The 24,366-nt window shown below is 44.9% G+C and overlaps 1 protein-coding gene across 2 annotated transcripts in view; it reads left to right on the top strand.

The window, feature by feature from the left end:
- The window catches only part of Fas1 (fasciclin 1 Fas1 domain-containing), a 234,673-nt gene that overhangs the window by 188,894 nt on the left and 21,413 nt on the right, over positions 1-24,366 (top strand). The window contains exons 8-9 of one of the 2 annotated variants that reach the window (XM_077409534.1): positions 11,557-11,565; positions 24,023-24,265. In XM_077409534.1, the coding sequence (XP_077265660.1) occupies positions 11,557-11,565; positions 24,023-24,265 (252 nt within the window). The remainder of the gene's footprint in view (positions 1-11,556; positions 11,566-24,022; positions 24,266-24,366) is intronic. The other variant, XM_077409539.1, reaches the window with a different exon arrangement.

Genomic DNA, 24,366 nt, shown 5'->3' with positions numbered 1-24,366 from the left:
GCGCACGTTTGGCAACGGGATAGACCTCCTCCGTGATGAACGCATTGTAATTCGAGTCTCTGAACCTCGACACGGTATAAGAGTTTAAGATACGAGTTAATTTTGAGAGCTCTTGAACCATAACATCCTAGGGAAAAGATGTCCAAGATTCTTGGAACTCGGAAAAGTTTTTCATAGAAATTGAAATTCCGATATTTTATCTTCAACTATTCTAATGGCTAAGGATAAGTTGTTGAAACTTGAAATAAAATTTACTTAATATTTTGTATTGTTATATACGAAATGCAGCCGAAAGAAAATGCAAGGGGTATCAATAAAGTTAATCACGAATAATCAAGTGAGTCTTTCGATGAGGTCGCCGTTACGCGACACACCGGATATTCCTCGACGGAAAAGTGATCTCTTACATGGATATATTCTGCTAATCATTTTTTACATTGAACAGCAACACGAGCCGAAAACACCGCCATTCACAGGAAACACACTTGTCTCTGCAACACACGTATACAGCAATTATAACTTATACCTGATACCTATACTTAAGCGCAATTACTCTACTTTCGATAACAGTGTCATCGCTCGGCTAGCAGGGACCTGTTAATCACAGGTGCAAGAACCACGAGCCAATTAGTTGAAACTTTACTTTATTTAAGACAATAACAATTTCATTACTCGTACAGGTGGCACCACGTCAAGCACAACTACTACAACTACAACTAGGTCACAGTATCACTTTTCACAAGAATGCCTTCTCATCAAGACAAGTTTACCCGATATTTATTTCATTCGGCGTCTCGAGCTCGGCGATTGCGGGACGATGTTATTAAAAATCAATCATCTATATTTAAAAGTCCATCATTTGTTTTAATTATTCTACTTATGTAACGAATCTTTAAACACTTCGAGATACTGAGGTTTCCAATTTAAACGTTAAACTAGTTTGACGTCTAAAGACGTTTCTTATTGATCGATAAATGCAATTAATGGGTCATTAGAGTTTTTTAAGTTCATAAGCTTTTTCTAGATGTGTCTAAATGAACAATTAAAGACTCCGTATATCACATAAACCTTTCAGAAATACGGTCGTTACAATGAAATTTAAAATCAGTATCGCGTCGTTGTTCGATAATAGTATCTACACGATCGGTTTTTAATCAACATCGTTCCACCGTGCAAAAAACGCTCTCGATGTAGCTCCGTCTTTTCCGATGGAAACGCATCGACGCGTTCGCCGGCTACCCCTCGGGACGCTTCTCATTCACCGACAGCTGTTCCATTTCTCGGAGAAAAACGTCGCTGAAAACATTATTTCACTCCACGATATATATACTACTACACGTATGCCTACATGTACGAACGATCGGAACACACAACTCCGTTCTACGTGCAACAAGCGCATCTATCCCGCGGCCTCGCCTCTCGCAATACGTGCCACATTATCTATGTGCGTGTACACAGGATGACGCGCGCGAACGAGGGCTCGTTGACGGCATAATTACGGCTTCGTTGAAACGCGGATGATAAAGAGAGAAATCCGAGGAGCGTGACAGACCGTACCGAATCAAAGCGCACGCGGCTAAAAAATACATTTTCGCGTCTTCGTGCGGGATTAGTTTGTTAATTTTAATGTTAATTCTTTTTTTTTTATCATTCTCTTTGCTCCTAACGATAACGAAGCCGTAAACTGCTTGAAAATAGACATGGTCGCGCGGACCATCCCGTGTACACTCTATGTGTGTGTCACAATATGTATAATATATATATATGTATATATATATAAACGTATATATAGGAACGTTTTGTACACAGGACAGGAATGGAATGTTCACGTGACAGCTGTTGTCACATGCGATATCGACTGTTTTTCAGCAATGATCCTCGGCACATCTCGCCTACTGTCTGCACCAGACCCTCTTGGCTCGTAGTGGATCAAAGGCGACGGGACTTTTCCTCCGCAGGAAACGTCCCGACCGATTGCGTCCGATGCATTAGTCGGGCTTGCGGCGACCTTTGATCCAAGGAGCCCATGTATGTTGTGTATTTGTGCTCGAAAAACGTCCCCGATCGTCGATGACCGCCGCCACCGTTAATTGAAATAGGAAACAATTATATACAATTATATAGATGAATAAAATATTTCCAGGTGCTAAAGCGCATAAACATTAATATGGATAAAGTTAAAATGTATTGGAAATCCAATAACTACGTGACCTTTTAAATTCTAGAGAGAATTGAAGAAAACGGACGTTTAAAATAAAATACTCGAGTAATTCTCCGAAGCTTCGGAGATCCTCGGTTTCTCGGGGGCGTGTAATTATCGGATTCTTGGATTGCAACAGACACTTGGTGCTTGTTAAATGAGTTAGCGCGACGATCGCGGAGTAATCAAAGGAGGACTCTCGGGTTTGTCATCGGCGGTCGGCGTAGTTGCGCGAGATACTAATCACTTACTTCCAGGTTTACTCGCATAGACACTGTGTGAACGAGAACAAGCAGGAAAACTCGATAAATGAAAGACAGCAAAGACAAAGTGCCGATTGGTGTGTAGGAGAGCACAGAATTCCATGTTCTGCCATCACTGCACCGCGCGCGCGCCTCGTGTGTCTCACACTGCCAGACCATCTCTCGCTACCTTTTTTTCTCCCGCAGACTCTCCCCTGTCTTTGATCTTTGACTGTGCTCTCTTGCCTTTTGATTTACACACTTCTCTGCGAAAGGGGGACAACACGTCTCACACCGGGTGCCGGGTCATAATTAAGCATAATTGTTCCCATTACATGGGAACGTTCCCGGGGACGTCGAATCAAAGTCATCGTGGACATCTGAGCGTTTTCAGAAAGAGGCTATTCAGTTTTTCCGTTTTTCGGTCGCTGGAAGCGATCCAGTACCGCCGGAACCACCGAGTGGCCTCTCTGTCAAACTTTCTTTGACACGATTTCGTCCGCCCGGGAACTGAATCGAACTGAAAACTAGCACGATCTTTTCGATGCCCCGGCCATTACCATCATTGCCGGAAGCAGGAACGGGGGACGGTCGCGTGACGCTTGAATCTCCGGAGCGCATATCGCTAATTGAAAATATATATTTAGTTAAGTTGAAAATTTTGGTGACGATTATATATAATAAAACGGATGGTATAAAACAGTCGTAAATGAGATTATTGCTTTAAACAAATTTGTGCGACACTATCTACGCTAGTTTTGCCGTACGCGAGCCATCAGATACGCTTGGATTTACAGGATTTTAACAGTTATACGAATAACGTTTGATTCACGCGACATTGGTCGCGACGCGAATATACTATTATCTCGTTTATCCATCCACTTCGTATTTCGCTCGCGAGACGGAGTCGGTCGTTCGCCCTTCCGTTCCGCGCTTCCGCTCATAGTAATAACGACACACCAATTGTCACATGCAAACAGTACATCTGTATATAATGGATACATATACAACCCATATATATTATATATATATAATACACATATATACCCGCCACATCGAGAATTCGTGGTGCTCTATTCCGGCGTTATCTCGCGCTTTGAATCTCGTTGCGACCCCTTCTCTCGCCTGTATCCACACAGCGAACTTGCTCACCTTGCTACTTTGGCAAGCATCTTATGCTCATATAGAACCTCTGATTGTGAGTCTATTCGCTCCTTGTACCTTGCCGAGTTGCGAGTAGCCCACCTCCTTAACCCTCGCGTTCTACGTCCCAACAGCCGCCCTTTCTTGCATTGTTCACGTCACCTCGGAAGTTACACGCTCTTTCGCGCGTACGCCTTTGTACATACACGCGCACGCAAGGTGATCGAAACGCCGTAACCACGTTGTAACGAAGAGCCGGGTTTATTTCTCCTTGGAAACACTGATTATTTATATAGCAAATATTATAAATACCCCAGGCCAGTTTATCCCGCACCGAACTTCTTCGAACGAAGCGTCAAAGGAATCCCGTGCTCGATAGCCTTTATGAATTTATTATGAATTTATTTTTAGCCAATTCTCACGTGAACTTTCCCTTTCGGTATTTCCTACAAATAATGAACTTTGCGAGACTGCCGCTGATTTTTCTTTTTCCACGCGGAAGAAGAGAACTTCGCGGAACGGAGCAAAGTTCACTCTGATTTTCCCTCGAGGTTCTAAAAAAGAATCCCAAACTCTCTCACAGTCTGCAAACAAAAACTACTTTGTGAAAATCGGTATATCAGTCACAGTGACGTATCGATCGCCTTGCACGTACACATCGAATTGTTGAGCAATGATAGTTGACACCGTATCAATCGTAAGGCATTTTTAAGATACACATTTCACAGGTCTGCAGTGCATTAAGAAAAAAAAAACGAATTGATCGAATATCATAAGCTCCAATCTTTAAATCGAGATGTATTACAGGTGCGGGAGTAAAACAAGAAATACTCTGCTCCGAGAAGCGTAATCGTGAAAATTTATAAATGTAGCGAAAACAAAAGCGAGACACTTTTAGTTGTCGTAGCAGTCTGAACCGTTCGTCGAAAAGAAGCACGAATTTTTCCAGTCGGACATTTACAATCTTGGTCCAAGGTTTCTTTGGGTAACAAAAACGTTGTCGAAGGCACTTTGTCCTCGCGGTGCTGTTTCCGCCGAACGTCCGACTATCGCAATAATACAAACGTCCCCGGTGATCGTTCACGGTGCGCCGTGACGCGAAAGTAGTCGGCGACGAGTCGCGCCTTATGTTGCTCCGCGCGAAGTTCTCTCTTTCCGCGCTGAAAAAGGAAAATCGGTCGGAAGTCTCGTGGAAAAAAAAGCGTCCGACGAAGTTGGAGCGTTTATGAGCGCGTGCTGCGCACCGTCGCTTCGACCGGCAACTTTTTCCCCGGCGTTAAATCTTTAAGCTCTCCCACGCGTTTCCCGAAAAAGGAGAGACCGTATACTTGGATGGGGGGGGGAGGGAGGGAAACGCGCTACGAGGTGTCGGAAAGTTTTACGTTGTCGGACGTGTTCGCGGTCGCCGCGCGGCTCTCCCTCGAGAAACGAGACCAAAAGCTTTCGCTATAGGCGAAGATACAACTTTAACCATTCGAGCGCGTGCTAAGCAGTTCTCTCCTCCCTTCTTCTTTCTCTCCGTATCTCCTTTCTCTCCGACACACACACTTGTGGAATACGTGATGGAAAAAATGCGGCCGGTACATGGAATGATTACAGAAACTTTTAGATTCTTCGATCCTGCTGGATATCTGAATTTTCTTCCTCTAAAGAGAAAAATCTTTTTACCCTTGCATAAAACGACTTTGCGACTTAAGGTTCTTTAGGATTTTTGGCAGAAAAATTTTGGATATATAATATTATCGTTTAAATTTTTTAACTGCCGTGAAAATATCGAACTTTATTAGACTTTATTAGATCGCAGCCACCTTTTCATTGTGTGCGCGTCTGTTGTTTACTATACCAATGGTAGATTTAAATACTCGTGATAATTGCATCAGAAAATGACTTCAACTGATGCGAGACGCCTCTGTGAGCTTTCAGCGCGTTCCCCACGACGCTAAGATCACGGAACTTCGACGTTACGAATAATTTCATTTCTCTTGTGGAGCTAAACAAAGGGAATCGCGTTGTAAACGCTGACGAAAAGCTCTCGCTAAACACTTTGAGATTACCGGCGCCGTTCGAGGAGGAGAAGCCTTTAAGGATTCGCGCAGAACGGAATTCTCCTTTAAGAGAATGCGAACGACGCCGCGGAAAGCTCGGCAGCGCGGCGCTCATGAGAGTGGCGGCGAGGGGCAGTCGGCGAAATTCCACAGAGGGTGAAGGAGCTTAGTAACTGTAATTCCTCCGGACGAGACACACTAATCGGAAATTATGTAGAACAATTCGAGTTTCACGGCATCCGCTTCGATTCCCGCTTCGACCCCCTCCTCCCTCGACCCGATCGCCTTTGCATTTCTTTGCTGCCACCGTAATCTCCCAGCCGAGTTATCAATCCCCCCCCCCGTTGCGGGAAGTGAAATTCCTCCGTCGAGAAAAATTGAAACGAAGTGAGACGCTCGAAATCCGTCTCGCTCGCAAAAGTGCCGTGCTCGATGCGCTATGCATTGGCAACCGTCGTGTCGAGAGGCCGTATCTTTTCCACATATTCAGGATATCCGAATATCCGAATATCTCAGACCGCGGGGAGAATCCGTCTACAATCGCTTTGAAACCGCATCGAACATTTTTAAAGATTTGACAGTCAACGGACGAAGGGGATTCAGACTTTGACAAATTTTATAAATATTTAGAAGCTCAAATCGCGCGAATTTTACTAAGTTCGAACATGAAATTTTAACGCTTCGAATGTTGCAAATATTAAATTTTTGAGAATTAAGAGACCCAGCATTCCGAAATCTCAAAATTTCAGAGATAACGTTAGCGACCCGGAGATTAAAAAGATTAAATGTACATACCTCAAACCTGAAAAAAATAAAAAAAAAAGCGCGCAGAAAATGACATGTCGGTTTACAGATTCACTGCTTTCTCCTCGACTTTTTAGCGAGAAAATTAACGTACTTCGTGTCACGTCGTAGCGCACGTGCGCATCGCGTCCCTCCCTCACAGCGTTAATTCGGCGGTTAAAGATTTCACTGCCGTGGCGGAGTATGTGCGGGCGGTTTCATTATGGCCTTCCGGTACAACGAGCCACTTCAAAACGGCCTACTTGCTCGTTCACGACGGGACTCAGGTACCCGTACTTGCTCATTGAATTATTGCGCTTCCGTGGTTGCGCATACAGTTAGTGCACGGAATCAGTTTAGTTTGCAGCAAGCGAGCGTAACCATCGAGCAAAAGCTACGTGGCGGTAACGCGCTTTAATGTCGAGGGGTATAGGAAAGGGAGTGGGAATTATAAGATTGAGGTAGAATCGAATTGCGGGGTTCGCGCATGTCGGAAAAAGTTTTTATCGGGAAGAGGGAAAGTTACTCCCCTCCCTCTTGGATAAAATGTGCCGCGGAAAATTATTTTCTTAAAGCTGACATACCGATTCGTATATATAGGTATACGTAATGACAGAAAGTCAGCGCGCGAGAAGAATCTTATTGCGAGATGTGCCTGATACTCGAACTGAAAATCCGAAGGCCGGGGAAAAATACGATCCATGACGGAGCGAAGTGATCGAAAAACCGATGATTTTTGCATATCTGAAAGAACTCGGGATTCAAGCGAACTCACGAACGGTCACGTTCTCAAAAATCATGACTTTCCGAATCCTTCGTTCCTCAATAACCGTCCGGAATAATCAATGCTCCGAACATAATCGCCCGCATTTCATGAAATATTCCATCATTGCGAACGCGAAGTCTGGTGCCGTGGCTGTAGCCGGTGGCGTTATCGATTCGTTATGTCCGGCATTGCATTCCGTTAAGTGTCTCATTCCGGTGACGCCCCCCTCGGCCTGCCAGCTCGTCAAATTGTCAATGACTACCGCCGAAAGTGGGTCGCGCAGCTGTCGGATTTTCCCGTCTGCAAAATTCGCCACGAAAGTCGCGGATTTCTCTGGTTCCGTGAATAATACAGAATCGACGGGAAGACACGAATGTACTCGGAATCGCGCAGCCGTTTCGGGTCACTCACCGCGTATAAATTCACCGAGACTCGCAGTCTCAGCACGATCGCGCGGAAAATTCGCTGAACGGACGTGTACTCGCGCTCGGTAATCCTCCGCGTGCGCAATTTCATATCCCTCCATCTGAGATCGAGTAATGCACGCGTGATAACGTGAAATTATTCCGCACGACGAAACCGCGCTCTTTTGAAAGTTGCAGAATTATTTTCCTAATCTCCGCGCGAGAGGTGCGGTGTGTATATAATTTTCTGGATAAGAAAATTGCGCGAATGTTTGTGCTTCGTTGCACGATAATAAGGATGGCAAATAAACGCGTAACATTGAACACGAGATGTTAAAATAATGATACGGTAAAACAGGAACCCGAGTTTTATTTGCAACGTTCCGCTATTCGAGATTGTAAAACGCACGCGAAATTATTCCGAGTTTCTTTATGGCGCGCGCGATTTTTGTAACTGCTTTTTCTAATCTCCGCGAGAGGAAAATAATTATCTGTAAAATAAAATTAACATTTAGTCTTTTCTCGCGAGTAAAATGTTAAACAGATGGAATTAAGATTAATAAACGCACGCATCGATGGGTAAGCGTGTATTTATATAATATATATATTTCGTCAATGCGATAAAAAGAAATTAATATATGCCCATAAAATGCATCCTGGTGCGTGAGCGTGAGCGTAATAAAAAGTCCGAGTAAACACATATCAGCGCGCGCGGCAGGAGAGATTTTTGCGAATGAACCGGCGCGGGCGATGGTCGGAATGGACCGCAAAGCGTTATTGACGAGAGGGAAAGTAATGGAAAATTGATCGGGCTTGATGACAGTCGGGTGTGAACATAAACGATCCCCGGTCTGTCGCACAGTTATTATTTGATTTGGCCGCCGATTTATCGCAGATTAAAATGCGTGCATCAAATCGCGTAACGATTAAGTGCCGCGTTTTTTTTTTGCATTTGTCACCGTTTCTCCCGTATAATTTGTGCATTCGAAAACGCGTTCGAAATTTATGATTTGCGTTCCCATACTAATGCCCGCGATGTAGTGAAAAAAAAATCAAATAATCGATGCGGTGGAGCTTTTATTGTGTTACGCAAACTTTTTAGATAACCGTTATACTGCGCGCAAACGTGTAACAAAAAATCTGTTGACACAAAGTGAACAAAAATCATATTATATCGCTAAAACGAAGAAAATATTGATTTCACGTGCACAGTGGAGAAATGTTTCGCGTTTTTTTTCTCGCCCTCGTCGGAAAAAATGGCAAAATATTTGTCCGAAATTTCCGAATGGTATTTTGACGCGATCAACAAGGGCCATCGATTCCACTTTCGACGTGACCGTCTCCGATGAGAGATCGGCAAAAAAAAATACCGTAAAAATCGTCGCGTGCTCGACGCAACGCGCGCCGGTACAAGCGATCCTTTAACGTATTATTGTTTAATCCGACCGCGCTCGAAATCGAATTACGTCGACCGATTGTATCGCTCGCGTGCCTATACGTCCCGCACCATTTCACAAACGGCAGGAAGCTAAAAGCCAAACGATGCCGGGGCGACCGATGCGAGAAGCGAAAATCGACATTTGCGAATTGTCCGCTAATTGACCGCTCATTGGCATGGAAAATGAACGTTTCGAATGGCAATGAGGCACGTCACGCGCGTGAAAACGCGCGCGCGGGAAGCGAAAATTTGATTCGACAAAAATTGTTCGACTGGAAATCGCGAATCGCAGGTGACAAAAATCTTATCGAAATATCGGCGCAAATTTTTTTTTTTTTTTTTGTCGAAGAACAAAAAATCCGATTAATTCGTCGAATCGTCGGGCATCTCGGATATGCTTTAATGCTCGAGTACTCGAAACCTCACTATCATAGCCCTGCATTACCAGCCCTCTGGTGGATTTGAACACCGTGCAGAGGAATCGCTGGAGAGTATCCGGCGCATCCGAGAAACCTTCTCGCATTTCAAATGGGATAACACGCCGCGTCGCCGTGGCGCGTTTCACGCGTAATTCCCTTGAAAAGTTAAACCGGGACATGTCCTGTGTGGGCATATTATATATGCAGTGTACGGGTACGGGTGCATCTGACACGCGAGATGCGCGCCGCCGGAGAACGTGTCTACGCGCGGCTATGACAATTCGCGGCGCGGCCCGACCGACCGGGTGACATTTTCGCGTTTTCCGGGTCCTCGTGTCGTAATTAATTATCGGTTCGTCGCGACCAAAATAGACAGCCGCTCACTCGAGCGGAATTTCGCTCGTGCCCCCCGGCCGACGTGACGGCCGAGCGCGAATTCTGTCTTCGGCAGAAATTAGAAATCGACGTGTATAATTCCGCGCCGTCGACGTCAGCCGGAGCTGACCGGTTCCGTGAGCGAGAGTTTTAAATATTTCATATATATATATATATATATCCATCGACTGCATATAAATAATCATAAAATATCCGACTAGGAAAAAGAATTTAAATAATGATTTAGATTTAGAATTTATAACTGAAAATTTTGCGCAACCGCGGGATTACTTTAAGTTTCGAGTGTACGATGCTTAAATATTCCTTCAGCGGTGAAACAGGATCGTCGTTTGCCTTCTCATATTCGGTATATAAACCTCGTCTGTACTTTACTATCACTGCAGCAGACTGCTGCGCAACCTGCGCAAAATATGATTTTATAGAGCTGTAAAACATCCGAAGGTATGCCTTACGATTGATACTCAAACATCTGCAAAGCTCGCACCTTTACAGTATACTACCGTCGATACTCCCCATGCTCTCTCCCCATACTCATATTTCGCATTCCACAGATTACGCGATTGCGTCCATCTTTTCGCGATCACGCGTCAGAGTCGATTTAATCGATACAGTTACGGGACTTAAAAATTTCTGCATTGCACAGGCACCGCGCCCGGCACATTTTTTTTCTCTCTCTCTCTCTCTTTTTTTTGCACCGCGCTTTTGTCGAGCCGACAGCAGCAATCGCGGGAATCTCTCGCGCAGACTGTGGAAATATGCGATACAGTGTATCGTACCGGCATAATTAAACCCGGACAATCGCTAATTAGCGACGGGTTTATCGCGTCCGCGTTTCGGTGGAATCGTATATGACATAATCGTTGCCAAGTAATACGGTAACGACCTAGTCGCGCGCGTTTACGCGAAATTATGCCGGTACTTGCGGCCGTGTAACCGAGAGAAATTGTGCGGTAAATATTTGCGCGTCATATACGCGTGGCGAGTTTAATTGGCTGCTAGGTTGTTCAATAATAACAAGTTAACATCGGCGCATCATTCGCAGTATTAATATTAAAACTCGTTCAACACGGACCTCAGGTGTCCTCGATTCCGACGGTCGCTAATAGTCGCGTTGCGTCGCGATTATTGAAGAAACTTCGTCAATTGTCAGTCTGGCGAGTTTCGATCCTTCCGTCTCAAAATTTCCTATTGAACATCATTTCGAGCGTTTCGAGCGAAATATGAAGTCAACGCTGAATGATTAAACGCGTCCCGCCGAACGTTTCTCTCGATTATAAAGCTTGATACTTTTGTATATAGAACGATTTACATATCCTTCTAACTTGCAGGATGATCACGAAATGTTACATGATTTTGTTAATCAACATTTTTCGTTCTTCACGCAGCGTTATTGAATATCCGAGCGTTGGATCGCGAAACGGTATTGGTTTATAATGCATTATGCGACATTCGTGTCATCCTGTAACATGAGTTCTTCCAGCACCCGATATAGCACACGTTGGATCCATCGATCAACAGAAAGACACGATAAGACTCTATTCACCCTCGTCCCCCTTTGCTCCAGCTCTCTCACAAGCAGACCACCCTCTCGGCAGGAAATTACATGCTTACAGTGTCTCTTACAGCGAACGACCTAATTACAAGTTTACCTTTTTTCTGTTTTCTGTTCGCTTCTTATGTTATGGACCGACCCTGGGGGGTTTCCGGTTTCTCTGTGCAGTCCTTCAAGGTAATTCGCCACCGCCTTTTTCTCTAGACTCTCTATTTCCGCCTTTATCTCTCTTTCTACCGCTCTGAAACATTCATTCGGATCGCCGTCACGTCAATGTGTCACCATAATTGTACAGAACGGCTTTTGAAAGATCCGCGTATCTGGCCTGTATATTCAATTTATCGTAATCAATCCTAAAATCGTATATATATCCGCGCGTCAAAAATCTCTGAGAAAAGGTCGATTTGAAAAGAATAAATTTTCTAAAACATCCCGTATATTAATTGAAATGTGAAAGACGTGCGGGTAAAGGAGAAATGAAAAGATATAAGTACGAACTGTATTTCAAGTCAGTTTTATATTTGTTACTTTGTGGTGATACATACATATACACATTACATTACATCATCCACACGTTCACACACAACTCATTCGTTCTACTTTTCGATCTCTTTCGTTTTTCGCAATACATTCTATTCCTATTTTCTGATGCTTTTCTTCTATCACCCTTTTCGTTATCTGTCTCTTTCAATGTTTCTCTCTCTCTCTCTTTCTCTCTCCGTATATCCATGAGGATTTCATGTCTTTTTGAAAGTTTCGTTTTTTTTTTTTTTTTTTTTTTTTTTTCTTGCCTCTTCTCGCGCGCCGCCATACCTTCTCGCTCATCGTCGTTATCTTCATTGCGTGCCGATGTCTTGATCTTATTCGCGCGAAACGTTTTCGGGATCGATGTAACGAAGGAGGTATTTGACTCGCGGCGCGGAAGATGGAGAACGTTACTCTTGGATCTTCGGATGCTGCTATCTTACCTCGTCGTATACGAAAAGCCATACTCGAAGAGGAAGATACGACGCTAAACTTTTTGCCGTGCCGCGTATCTCGCGGAAAAAAGGAGAGGAGTGTACCTTCGCGTTACATCGATCCACGTTTTTCCGCGAGCGCACAACGTCGTCCATAAATGCGGACACCGGCGCGCATTACACGACGTCGCCAAGCTATGCAAACCGCGAACCACCGCGTGAGGAGAGCTTAATGCGCATCTTTTCCGCGTCCGTCGTCGTGCACCGTACGCGCAAGTAGATGAGCAGCACGGAGCGAGCGAAGAACGAGAGAGGTGGGCGCGTGTGCATTTGTATACGCGCGTATATATGCGTCTCGCACGCGTATTCACGCGAGATTCACGAGAATGCGAGCGCAGAACGTTGAAAGGAAGAAAGGAGAGAGGAGTAAAAAGAAGAGAAGAAACTCACAACGTGTGCGCGCATACTCGTGTACACGCGCGCGCACTCGCGAGCGTAGAGCGGCCGCTGACTTTGCATTTTGTAGTCGGTGTTTTTATATGCGTCCTATTGCCTCTCTTTTTCAGCACTCTTTCTACCTACCTAACCCGTCCGCGCGCCCTCGGCCCACATACACCTCGCCCTTCCTCACGCTTGACGCGCCCGGTAAAAAAAAAGAACCGTGTATGTTTTGCCCTTCTTTTTTTGCACGACAGCGCTATATGCCGGCCAGCGTGATTTTTGAGGCCCTTTTTCCCGAGACTAGTTTACCCGCCGCTATTTACGATGCAAATCAAAGCGGGGCCCCCTTTCCTCTCAAATTTTTTTTTATGGCGCAACCCCGCGCCAGCCGATTAGCGATTCAGAAAATCAGATCGTTGAATCCTCGACTCCCGTGCATCCTAACGAGGCTCTCAGAAAGTCTCTCCAGAAGAATTTGCTCGAAGAGCCGGAGATCTTTAAAAACGTTGAGATCTTCAACAGGTATTTAGACATCTGTGCATTTAGTTGTAGACTTTTTTTTAGATTTGCAATCGCTCTATTGGAAAAATTTCTAAAAAAGATTTGATTGAAATCGAAATCCTAAAATAATCTAAAGGGGTAAGATAAATTCAATATCGGAAATGTATTTTTTAAAGTCTCTTCACACCATATTATCAAATCTTCTATATATATACGCCGTGGTTCTTATATAAATTTCCGCAGATTTTTTAAAAATTTATTTTCTACGGCTCGTCAATCTGTCAAGCGAATGAAATCGGAAGAAATTTTTTATCGTCTTGCCATAATCAACTCCGAAAAATTCATTAGAGACACAATTTCATTTTATAGATAATTGATTATAAATATTTTATTATTTGTGGATTTTTCCGAATGTTCGTTTTTTCTGAAGATATAAGACTTCAATTTTGTCGATGAGCCAAGAATCGAATTTGACCGACTTTGCAATGCGGCAATTTGAAATTATGCGCGGACAATGTTCAATCGTGACCTTTTTACGTGCAGCTTGGTGAACTAATTACTTGGGTTAATGCTCGCGGGGCAGGTCACTCGTGCACGAGTTTTAGAACGTGAGTAAAATGCGACAGTAACGAGGACGAGCACGAGAATAACGTGGTTTTGATAGGCGCTTCTCAACAATCTCTAATTGAGATAAAGCATATTTATGTTAATTAGAAAGAATGTCGTAAAAGATTGCGCAATTTCCGAGAGAATCATACATATTAAAAGTCAATCTAAAAAAATTTCGCGAGGCGTTATTAAAAATATTTTGGTGAGTTAATTGAAGATAAGATAAAAATATGTGACGTATATTAAATTTTAATCTTTGAATAATTGCAATTGTTTTGATAATTGTTTTAATCCCATGGCTTAATTATTAACATATTTGATATTGAAAATTAAACACTGAGTAAATGTATTCGATAAAATTTTCATCATGGAGATATCGCGATCGCACGTTCGTCAATTTATAATTAGAAAAAAAAAATCGCGCTGCTTATGCGATATTCCGTACAAAATGAATGATTATGGCCGTTTTATTTTAATAATCTGACATTTTTGTTACAACACAAAGCACGAACGTTTTGGGTAACGCGTTTGGGATTATAATTAATAATTATTAATTATACTATAAATAGTTAATCTTTCAGAGAAGAATTTTTTTCCGGATGCGTACAGTTAACTGATAAATTATGGACATTATGGACATCGCGTATACAATCGATCGCGATGCTCCCGCGGACAATTACCCCGAAGTGTACCAGAACCAACCCTTAACCGATTCCCGACCCAAAGATCCAAGGAAAGAAAATTCACGCCTCGCACTCGATTGCACTCGCACGCTGCGAGCCTCGCAGAGGGAACGATTTAGTCTCGTCGTAGAAACGCATGCCTGATAGACTGTTATGTGTATGCGTACGCGTTAATGAGAACGTAGTCTGGATGCATAAATAAACGTACACACATGGACACACACGCGTAAACACACAGCACACGTACATACGCGACATGGAACGTGCATGTCAATAATTCTCGTCGTGTCGACAGAGTCCTAATCCTCTATTGAATTGAATATAGTTGCAGAAAAGAAAAAGAAAATCGAATATATATAGACGTTACACGAAGGTGAAATTGTTGATTCAGATGAGGCTTTGCCCTTGTCGAAGACGCTCCCGCCAAACGGATTCGCAGAATCCAAAGATGCTCGGAGTCACTGGGAGAGACCGCGGATACTCCGGTATTCGCGTTCCTGTGTTTCGAGATTTCTCAACTTACCTCCCCGCGCAGCGTTTCGGAGAGCTGAGTGATTGTCTGCCACTCGAAACAAGGATCCTTCTGGATTCATTACTCAGAGAGAGACCGCGGTCGTTCGCCATTTACAATCCTAAGGAAAGGAAGCCCGAGTTCCGACGCGCCGCGCCGCGCCGCGCGAAGAAGAAAACGGGAAGTCTCGGGGAAATGAAATATGCCGCGACGAAAAAAAGTCCGCGGAAAGCTCTCCCCGTTTCTCTCTCTGTCTCTCCTTCGCGCGAGCTTGCTGGGGAAAGCGCGGCGAGGACGAGGCTCGCTCACTCGCGCCAAACAAGCGTCGTAAATTTCAACGTCCCGCCTCGAGAGAATCGTACCTCATCGAGAAAAGGGAAGTCGCGCGCTGCCTTCTTGCAACCCGCGTGTCGACAGTGGCTTTATCTCGGAAGAAAGGCGCCCGGTCGAAGAAAGTTTGCGAGAGCGAGTTCCGGGGCGTTCTTCTCCGGTGCCATGCCGTTGCCGCTCTCGGCGACGGAAACGAAATCGCGCGGTGATATCTGCCCGGACTTTTTAAATATCGCGGACAATAGTTCACGGGATTATTCGCGCTTCGACACCGCGCGACCGCGTTCCCCGTACAAAACGTAAAAAAAAAAAGAGTCGCGCAGCTCGTATTAAAATCGGATGAGTGGATATTTTATTTTCCAATCGTCAGTTCCGATTCGGCGAGAGGGAGAGATCCGCCGTAGCGATTTTCAAAATTGGAATTTATACGAACGGTAGCGCAATTAAATCGGTATGCTTGTTAAACAGAATAACGCGTCGCGTTTTGGTGACATAAATGCTCAAACAATCGGCCCGTGTCATTAATAACTTTATTCGCGATCAATCACACAGCCAATCTAGAGCTCGCGGTCGTTTTTATCGCGGATGCCATGCGTGTTACCCGTGTCGCCCGGAACAATGTACACGGACACTAATGACGCGTTAATAATCTGGGAAACGCAAGCGCTGACATAAACGTATCCGCGGGCTTTAAAGGGGCTATTTTTATCGTAGGAAAAGCCGACAAGGCGTGACGCATTAGTCACTTCCGATATTAAAACGCCGCATAAATCGCTGAATCCTCGTTTTATCGAACGCCGAGCTATTATCCTTCATTATCTAACAGCCTTTTGCTTGCTGTCCTAAATATCATTCGCGCGTCACAGATCTAAACGCGTCAAAACTTGATAGAAAAAAAAAATACACTCTAACACAGAAGAGCTATATCGTTATCTCTTCCTCTCAGCAGTAAAAGAGTTTATACGAGTTGCGTGACTTTCGATCACGTTATCCCTTCGATCTGGGAGATGCACCTTTACGACGGTCAAAACAGAAATTACTTCGAAACTTTCCGTTCGCGATAAAACGCGACCGAGAAGTTCCAGGGAGAATCGCGACGCAGGAACGAAACGTCGTAAAACACGCGTCGCGACGCCGCTCGGGGGACGCGCACGGCGCGGGCCTCGACGTTACGAGATGTAACTCGAGTGTATTTCGCGGATATAACTGGGGACTATATCAAGCCATAATACAGTCATTCGGCTGACTAGTAAAGAGTCACGCGGCCGACGACGAGCAGTTCGGCCGGTTTTTACGAGACCCTTAAAAGTGGACTTAAACGCTCGTCCGGCGCCTCTGTCCGTGACTCCGTGTGCGGTACGTAAATTTTCGGCCAGACGTTACGGCGTTACGACGTTACGACGTTACACCGACAAGGTTTGACAAGCGACGTCACGGACGGGCGAGCGAGCGAGCGAGCGAGCGATTGGATCTCCGTAGCCCGTAAATCGATGTAACCGCCAAAACCGCTGACCCCCGGGCGTGTCTAATAATGTACGAAGGCTACCGTGATATATCGAGTTCGGATTTCTAACGCGAGATCGAGTGGGATTTAGGGAGGGATCTCCTCCGTCCGGCGTTGCGGCGACGATAAAGGATTTACGAGTGGAATTTCGTTCCCCGCGGTTGTAATGGCTTTCCTGATGAAGATTGAATTCGGCTCCCTCCCGCGCTTTTCGGAACCTCTCTGAACGCCGGGCTTTCCTCCTCTCTTTTTTTCACAATCGATAAGATCGGCAAGGATTATCGTTTGTAGACGCCTCTTTATTTGTGTAGACAAATACGAGTGTATTTTTCGAAACCGGTGTTACTAGAGTTAAATGGAGGTTAAAGGGGAACGACGGGAATTCTCTCGGAAACCGGGATGGGGTTTATAATATAGTCAGCATTCTCATGTTCTGACTGATGACTTTGGAAACAGCGCTCGTACGAATTACCTAGCTGCCGCCTGGGGAATGTGTGTGCACCTTATCTCTCAAGGAAGATTGATATAGCGAGCACGCGAACGCACTGCTCGAGAGCCAATCGCATGCACACGATTATTACTATACGCAATAGTCATTACACGATTGTATATATTACGTATAAAGCTAAATCTATCCACGTGACGTATTCCGTGTTCGCGACTAGTGTGATTTCAGCGTTGCTGCGCTTTGTAAATAGCCACAATCTTCATATAGAGTCACAGCGAGATGTCGAAGCGTTTTCGCGAGCTGATCGCATCACGGCCCCTCAGCGGCGACGGGGGAGGGTTGCTCCGTCGAGGGCGTTTCTCGCGCAACGCTCTCGCCGCCTGAGAAGTTAGCGTGCTTCGGATGTGCCGTAAACAAATTTCACTTTCGAAGTGTAACGACAACGCGCGCTTTACGACGAGACGCGACCGGGTGGAGATCTTTCTAGTGAAAGATCGGCGTTTATAGCGACAGTATTATACGCACTGCACGTTGCACCGCTATTTGTTAGTCCTGTGCTGATTGTTGATCCCATGGATGCCGCATGCCGTCGAGAACGAGAGCGTATACACGCGACGTGTACACACGTCGATCAAGTTTCGCGTCATCTCCCTGTCGGGAGGTTTCGAAGGATTTATTACCGCGAGAAGAGCGAGGAGCGCGAAAATTCAAGAGTTATACGATACATGGTGATCGAACGCGTGGATAGTACAATCCAAGCGTTTAGCGCGAGATTTCCAAAAATGCAATCGACGGGATTCTCAGCGATTTAAGGATCCCGTCGAAGATCCGCGAGGACGCAGGAGTCTCCAAAAAAGTTTAGAAGAACTCAGAATCCGCGAAGATACAAAAGCTTCGCGTGGGGGGGGAGGGGGGAAGGCGGGAGATCTTTCGCCGTTATTTATAGACAGATTACTTCGCCTCGGTTACTTCGTCGCATGCGATACTGAAGATATATAAGCGAAGCGGGGCGAAACTTGCTTCGGCGTGTGTATGTGTGTGTGCGCGCGCGCGTGTAAAGGTATATAACTTAGGGAAGCCGCGTTTCTCTCCCATGATTCTCACAGATCATGATACGGACCCTCGCGACATTCACATAAAGGCATAGCCACGATCTCACGTGACATATTTTATCAGCGCATTCGATCATAAACGCTGTTATCATTCATCTTCCTTTTTGAATCACCTCATCACCTAATCTATCCGCTGTATATCCGTTATTACAGGATGCCCCGCGAGAGAGACGCGTATTGGCCGTGCGAGAGTATATTATCTTTCCCGTGCAACTTTTCGTCCATTTTTCTTTAGCGGGAGAGCATAATCTCGGACTTAATTCCCCGAGCTCTTCGGGAAAATGAAAATTAAAGAGCGCTCGCGGTAAGCGCTCTTGAATTAAATTCTTGCTAAAGAAAAGTCGACGCTAAATTCTTTGAGAAAACAACTCTCGCCGCTCGTATACGTCTCCCTTAGGGCACCCGCAATTACAATTAATGCATAGTCTAGAGAATTAAATGCGGGATCTCGGGATTTTTGGGAATCCGGTGAGGGGACGTTCGGACTCTCTGCGCGGTCCTCAAGTCCCCAGGTCATCAGATCCGTCCGATAATCCCGAACGATCGACTTGGTTTGCGAAGATATTTATTGGATAGCTGTAGCCCCCCCTCTGTCTCTTTCGTGGACTCGATCGAAAGAGATGTCAATTGCAAACGGAGCGTCTTGATAGAAATCCTCGGTGGTGCCATAGATCACAATTAGCCCCCTCCCCCCGCGGGCGAGAAACGAAATTTTCCGCGACGCGAAATGCGCAAAGCTCGCGGCGTCGTCGTCTTGCCATTACTCACGATGATATCGTGGCGTTGTACAGCGATACCGTCGTTTTCATGCGAAATGACGTTTATCGTAATTGCCCGTCCGGGCGGGCATTGAGCGCACTAAATTTCCGCGCGCGCGCGCGCGTCCCTCTATTAATTACCTCCTGATAACCTCGACTTGTAATTTACAATACGCCGGAGGACTCTCCATCGAAAAATCGCGCCGTCGCGTTCACGACGGGTGCGACGCGACGCGACGGGGCCAATTCGGCCGCGGAATGAATCCGCCCGATTAATCGCAGTTGCAAATGACTGATCGTCGTGATCAGTGATTAATTTAAACCTGCGCGGCTCGCCGTAGCGCGGGCGAAATAACTCGCTCTTTCTACGGTCGTTCGATCAATTTACAAGCGATATTAATACCCGAATATCGACGATAGCGGTGGAAAAAAAGGAAAATCAAAATAGCGGGAGCGCGATCAATCTTTTCCGCAGACGAGGGGGGAGGACGTGCACCTCAAAACGGTGTCACGTCTTCGGGAGAAACGAGCGAAGGACCGGAGGATCGATTTCTCTTCCGGAGAGAGGAGTCGCGTGAGAAGCCGCGCGCGTGCTTCAAGATGAAAAGAGAGTCTCGCGCGTGATCCCCGCTCTCTGTACCGTCGAACGAACCGTTTTTTTTTTAATTCCTTTTTTTTTCTTGAAACAATTGTGTACATGTGTTTACTACCTTTATATTGACTCAATGATGTTATTCTGTGGTGCTTTGCATGTCTCTATTGGACTCTGCATGTCGTATAGGGCATCGTAAGTACTTACTAAAATGAACTCATCATGAGACCTAAAATACACACGACACTTTTTCAGACTTCCAAATCTCGTCGCCGGAGGACGGGCGAATCCGCGGATCCGTTCGATCCCCCGATCGGACGCATTCGGAATCCTCGAATGCCGGGGTGTTGTACCTCCGGGATCCCTGGATTCGCGGATCGTTCGATCCCTGGATGTTTCCCCGAGGCCGAAGATCCCCCGAAACTTCGAATTCTCGGATTTCGGGAACGCTAGATCTCTCGGTCCTTGGATTCGGACGATCGGGAGATCGAGAATCCTTGGGTTCTGACATTCAGGAATAGCCGATGGATCGTTTGATCCTTAAATACTTATAAATCCTTATACACAAGTAGTAGAATCTATGAGCGAATCTATGCTATTTATATTGATAATGCGATCGAGGAATCTCGTTCCGCTAATCCGTTCTTAAAAAAAAAAAAAAAAAAATTTACGAGTCCGAGAAATAAATTCAATATAACCGCGACGAAGCTAGGAATAAATGAAAGAAAATAAAACAATAACGAGTAACGAAGTAGGACATGTCTAATCAAAATAATTTCGTTGACAGAAGATAATCGGTAATACAAATTTTTTAAAATTATTAAAGAGGATATGCTGTATTCTCTGGATTCCAATCGTAATTTATTGAATCCACTGAAGCCACTGAACATTCTTGAAATCCTTAAGTCTCCAAAATTCTCGAAATAATTAAGGATTCACAACGAACATCGACAATCTCAGCTACTCGAGAGACGGTACACTCTCTGTTCCGAGATATATTTTTGCTCCGGAACGATAGTTCGCCAACATGTATACAACTTCTTGGTTCGATGCTCTGAATACAAAAGAACGGAGTCGGCGAGAGGAAAAAAACATAGAGGAACGAGCCTTCGCCGATCGATATACGATTTCAAGTTGCGGAAAAGAATTCTCTTTCCGCCACACGGGCGAGCCTTGTCGCGCACATTTTCGCCCTTACATTTTTATTAATTTATCCCGGCATAGGAAACCTTTTTTTTTAGCAGTAGCCACGTATCGTTAAACTCGTCCTTCTCGTTCGTTCGGATAGATAACTCGGCTAACGACCGCCGATCAACTTCTATTACGATTTTGCCCATTTCCCGTATACCTCTCTGCCTCTTATCTATCGATCAATTTCACGTCTCTTTTCTGGTTCTTTGTCAATATTTTTCTCTCTCAACTCCTTCAGATGCCTAGTTAATCCCCCTTTTCGTTACCTCCTAGCTTCCCCATCGGCCTCAAGCCTCGAACCTGCAAAAGAGAGATTAACGAGGGACGAGTAAAAAGAACGAAAAGAAGAGTGGGGAAAAGGGGGTTGAAATAAATAAGCGGCGCGGAGCAGGAGGGGAGGGAACGGGAGAGAGAAAGAGAGAGAGAGAGAGAAATTCTGCCACAAGGGAAATGCCGACGGCGTTTGGCGGACATGGGAAAGGGGGAGAAATGACTTCCGCGGATTTTTCCCGCTCGAAAGCCGATGTTGTTCTAACCCGGGGGTGCATAAATTCTACCCTTTTAGTAATATTACCCGACCGGTACGAGAATCGTGTAATTTTGCACTCGCGTACGTGCCGAGAGAGACGTAACGATCGGAGAGCCGAGAAATTCTCGAGAAAAACATACATTTTCAAATATTTTCCTTTAACGTTACTTCACTTCTTGATTTCGGCATTGTAATGAACATTCGTTCCTTTATTAGTTACACGCACTCTCCTGTTTTTAGGTACAGAAAAAAAACTGGGAAAGAACTATTTCTCTCTCTTGCGTCGTTCGCATAAATCAGGAAACGCCCGAAGGTGATTTTTCGGCACGATGATCGGATTTCCTGTTGTACTCTCTCTCTCTCTCTCTCTCTCTCTCTCTCTCTCTCTCTCTCTCTCTCTCTCTATTATTTTCCCGATTTCCCCCTGTTATTCATCTCGCGCCGAAAATCCCTCTCTCCTTTCTCCTCCTCTTTTCCAGTCATTCTCTCTCATTAAGCTCGTCTATGGACACCGAGAACCACGTCGAAGCTGGCAGGCTCGTGTGAATAGCTTAACTGCCGCCTCGTTAATTACCTTCCCGGTTTTTTTCCACCCACGGTGTAATACGATCCGACAGGAGTTGTACGAGGTGTCCGTTTTAACTTTTTTGTTACTCCTCTCGGCCTCGCGAAATTTTTAACATCTCGCTGTTTCTTTACGATATCTCGTCTTAAAGCGTGCCTTTTTCACCCGAGAAAGACCCGTAAGACCTTTCGTACTTCTCTCACCGAGATCTTTAAGGAGAAAAATCTATCTCTTAACTATTCCTTGTCGGGTTACGTGTCTGAATTTTTCATTTCTTCCAAAATGTCTCGCATAAGTCACGTGTTTCGTCAGAAAATGCACGATCTCCAGTTGAGATTTATCAAAAGTACCACGCATATACTTTGGAACAAGTACTTGCCAAGTTACAACCCATTTACGATTTACCTCTACTTCCCTAAAATATTTTTTAAACTTGTCTTAAATTTGCGGTCTTATCATATTGTGCAAGAAAGGAGAGGCAAATTATTTATAATTTCCGATGCGGCAACTCTTTTTGAATATGACACTTTGACATTTCTGAGGAAGAAAACTTTTTTATTTTTTTAAAGAGCTGATGTCTCATCATGATTCCGATATAGACATGTCGTACTTCAACATTACGGGATATTTTCAGCTTCTTATACGGTATCATCGGAAAATTGCGAGAGATACGAGTTAATATTCCAATAAGTTTTGTTCGCTTATTTTTTCGATGAAATTCCAAATCCCTTATCAAAATTTATAGCTCGTTATTTTTCCTTGAGTCTCCATTCTGCAACCAAAATTCCTTCGAACCTATGTTTTTATTTCTTTGAGTCATACTACAATTAAATTTCCAAAATTTGATCGTGCCGCATGATCTTCCTGCAGTCCATACAGGAAGCGCGATCGGCATTTTCGGGCAATTCGGACGAAGAAGAAATTATATGTGGGTCACGTAATGTTGCCGCTTCCGTGAACCACTAACGGTTACGTCCCAGTCACGCTTTCTTTTCCCTTAATTACCACCTTGTGTCTTTCTCCCCGTAAGTAATTCATTCCGTCTCTTCCTCGCGGCGTGAGAGTTGCACGGAGTTTCAAGTTCGTTACGTCGATCTAATTGCGAGACGGTTTCTGTCTCGCGGATAACCCTCTGAATTTCAAGTATTTTTCATTTTAAGCGATCCCTCGAGATCTCTTGGCGCCCTACCGGCGCAATCGTCGCCTCCCACAAAGGATTTTATTTTTCGGGATTACGTGGCTTTCACGCCTCCTCGTTTTCTATTAGACACCATTCACGAGCGCGCGGACAACTCGGTATAATCGGTTCTGTAAGTTTTCGTTCGAGCAGGAATTCCAGCTGGATTCAAATACGGCTTGTCGTGAATAACGGCCGATTAAATGTACGAAAAACAAGGATGCGATAAGACTGTCCGAGAAACGCGACGAAAAGTCGAGAGCTTCGTGAACTCCGCGCCGCACGTTGACCTGTTTCTTCCAACCGTCCAACTTTTCCCCGAATCCTCTACAACTTTTCTTATTTTTCCTCGCTCTCCAATGTTTTTCTCCCGAGAGTAAATTGACGTCCAGAGAGAGAGATTCGGCGAGGTTCATGTAAAATTCCGTTACGCCTTGATCTGCGAGATGGTGTCTCTTCCTCTTTGATTAACGTGTAATGGAACATTAATGACTTCGGGCCGAAATTGGACGCCATCGACCTCTTTCGACCTCTCTCGTAAGTAATCTCTGATGTCGTCTTTTACGTTTCTCCCTATTTTTTTCTCTCTCTCTCTCTCTCTCCTTTTTTCTCTCGCTTTTCCCCATTTGCGTCTCATTTTTTTTCCTCGACATGGCTCCTCGTAAAACCGAGGCGCGGCGAGTAATGCGTAACCGATCGACAGAAATCTCTTCTCTCCATGTAGGAAAAGGAGGACGGACCGGTGTACAAGTTTTACGAAACCATCCGCGATTTCGGGGACGATATCATGTCCTCCATCAATCACCTGACCGACGTTACCCTCTTCGCGCCCAGCAACGACGCGCTGGACGAGCCGGGCGTAAAGCAGATGCTGCAGGACAAGAAACGCATCAAGGAAATCCTCAAGCTTCACTACGTCAAGGAGCGGTTAACCCTCGAGAAGATCAAGGACAAGAGTGTCAGCCAGGTAAGTCCATTTCTTTCTTTTCAAGCAAAATTAAGTTACAATAAAATTGATACAAAACTGTATAATTAACTAACTACAAATCAGGCCTCTATCTTCGAAGC

This window comes from Temnothorax americanus, unplaced genomic scaffold, assembly GCF_048541705.1.
Source record: "Temnothorax americanus isolate GAGA-0224 unplaced genomic scaffold, ASM4854170v1 Scaffold10, whole genome shotgun sequence".
NCBI lineage: Eukaryota > Metazoa > Arthropoda > Insecta > Hymenoptera > Formicidae > Temnothorax > Temnothorax americanus.
Note: the sequence above shows the minus strand (reverse complement) of the source record. Positions and strands in the feature narration are given on the sequence as shown.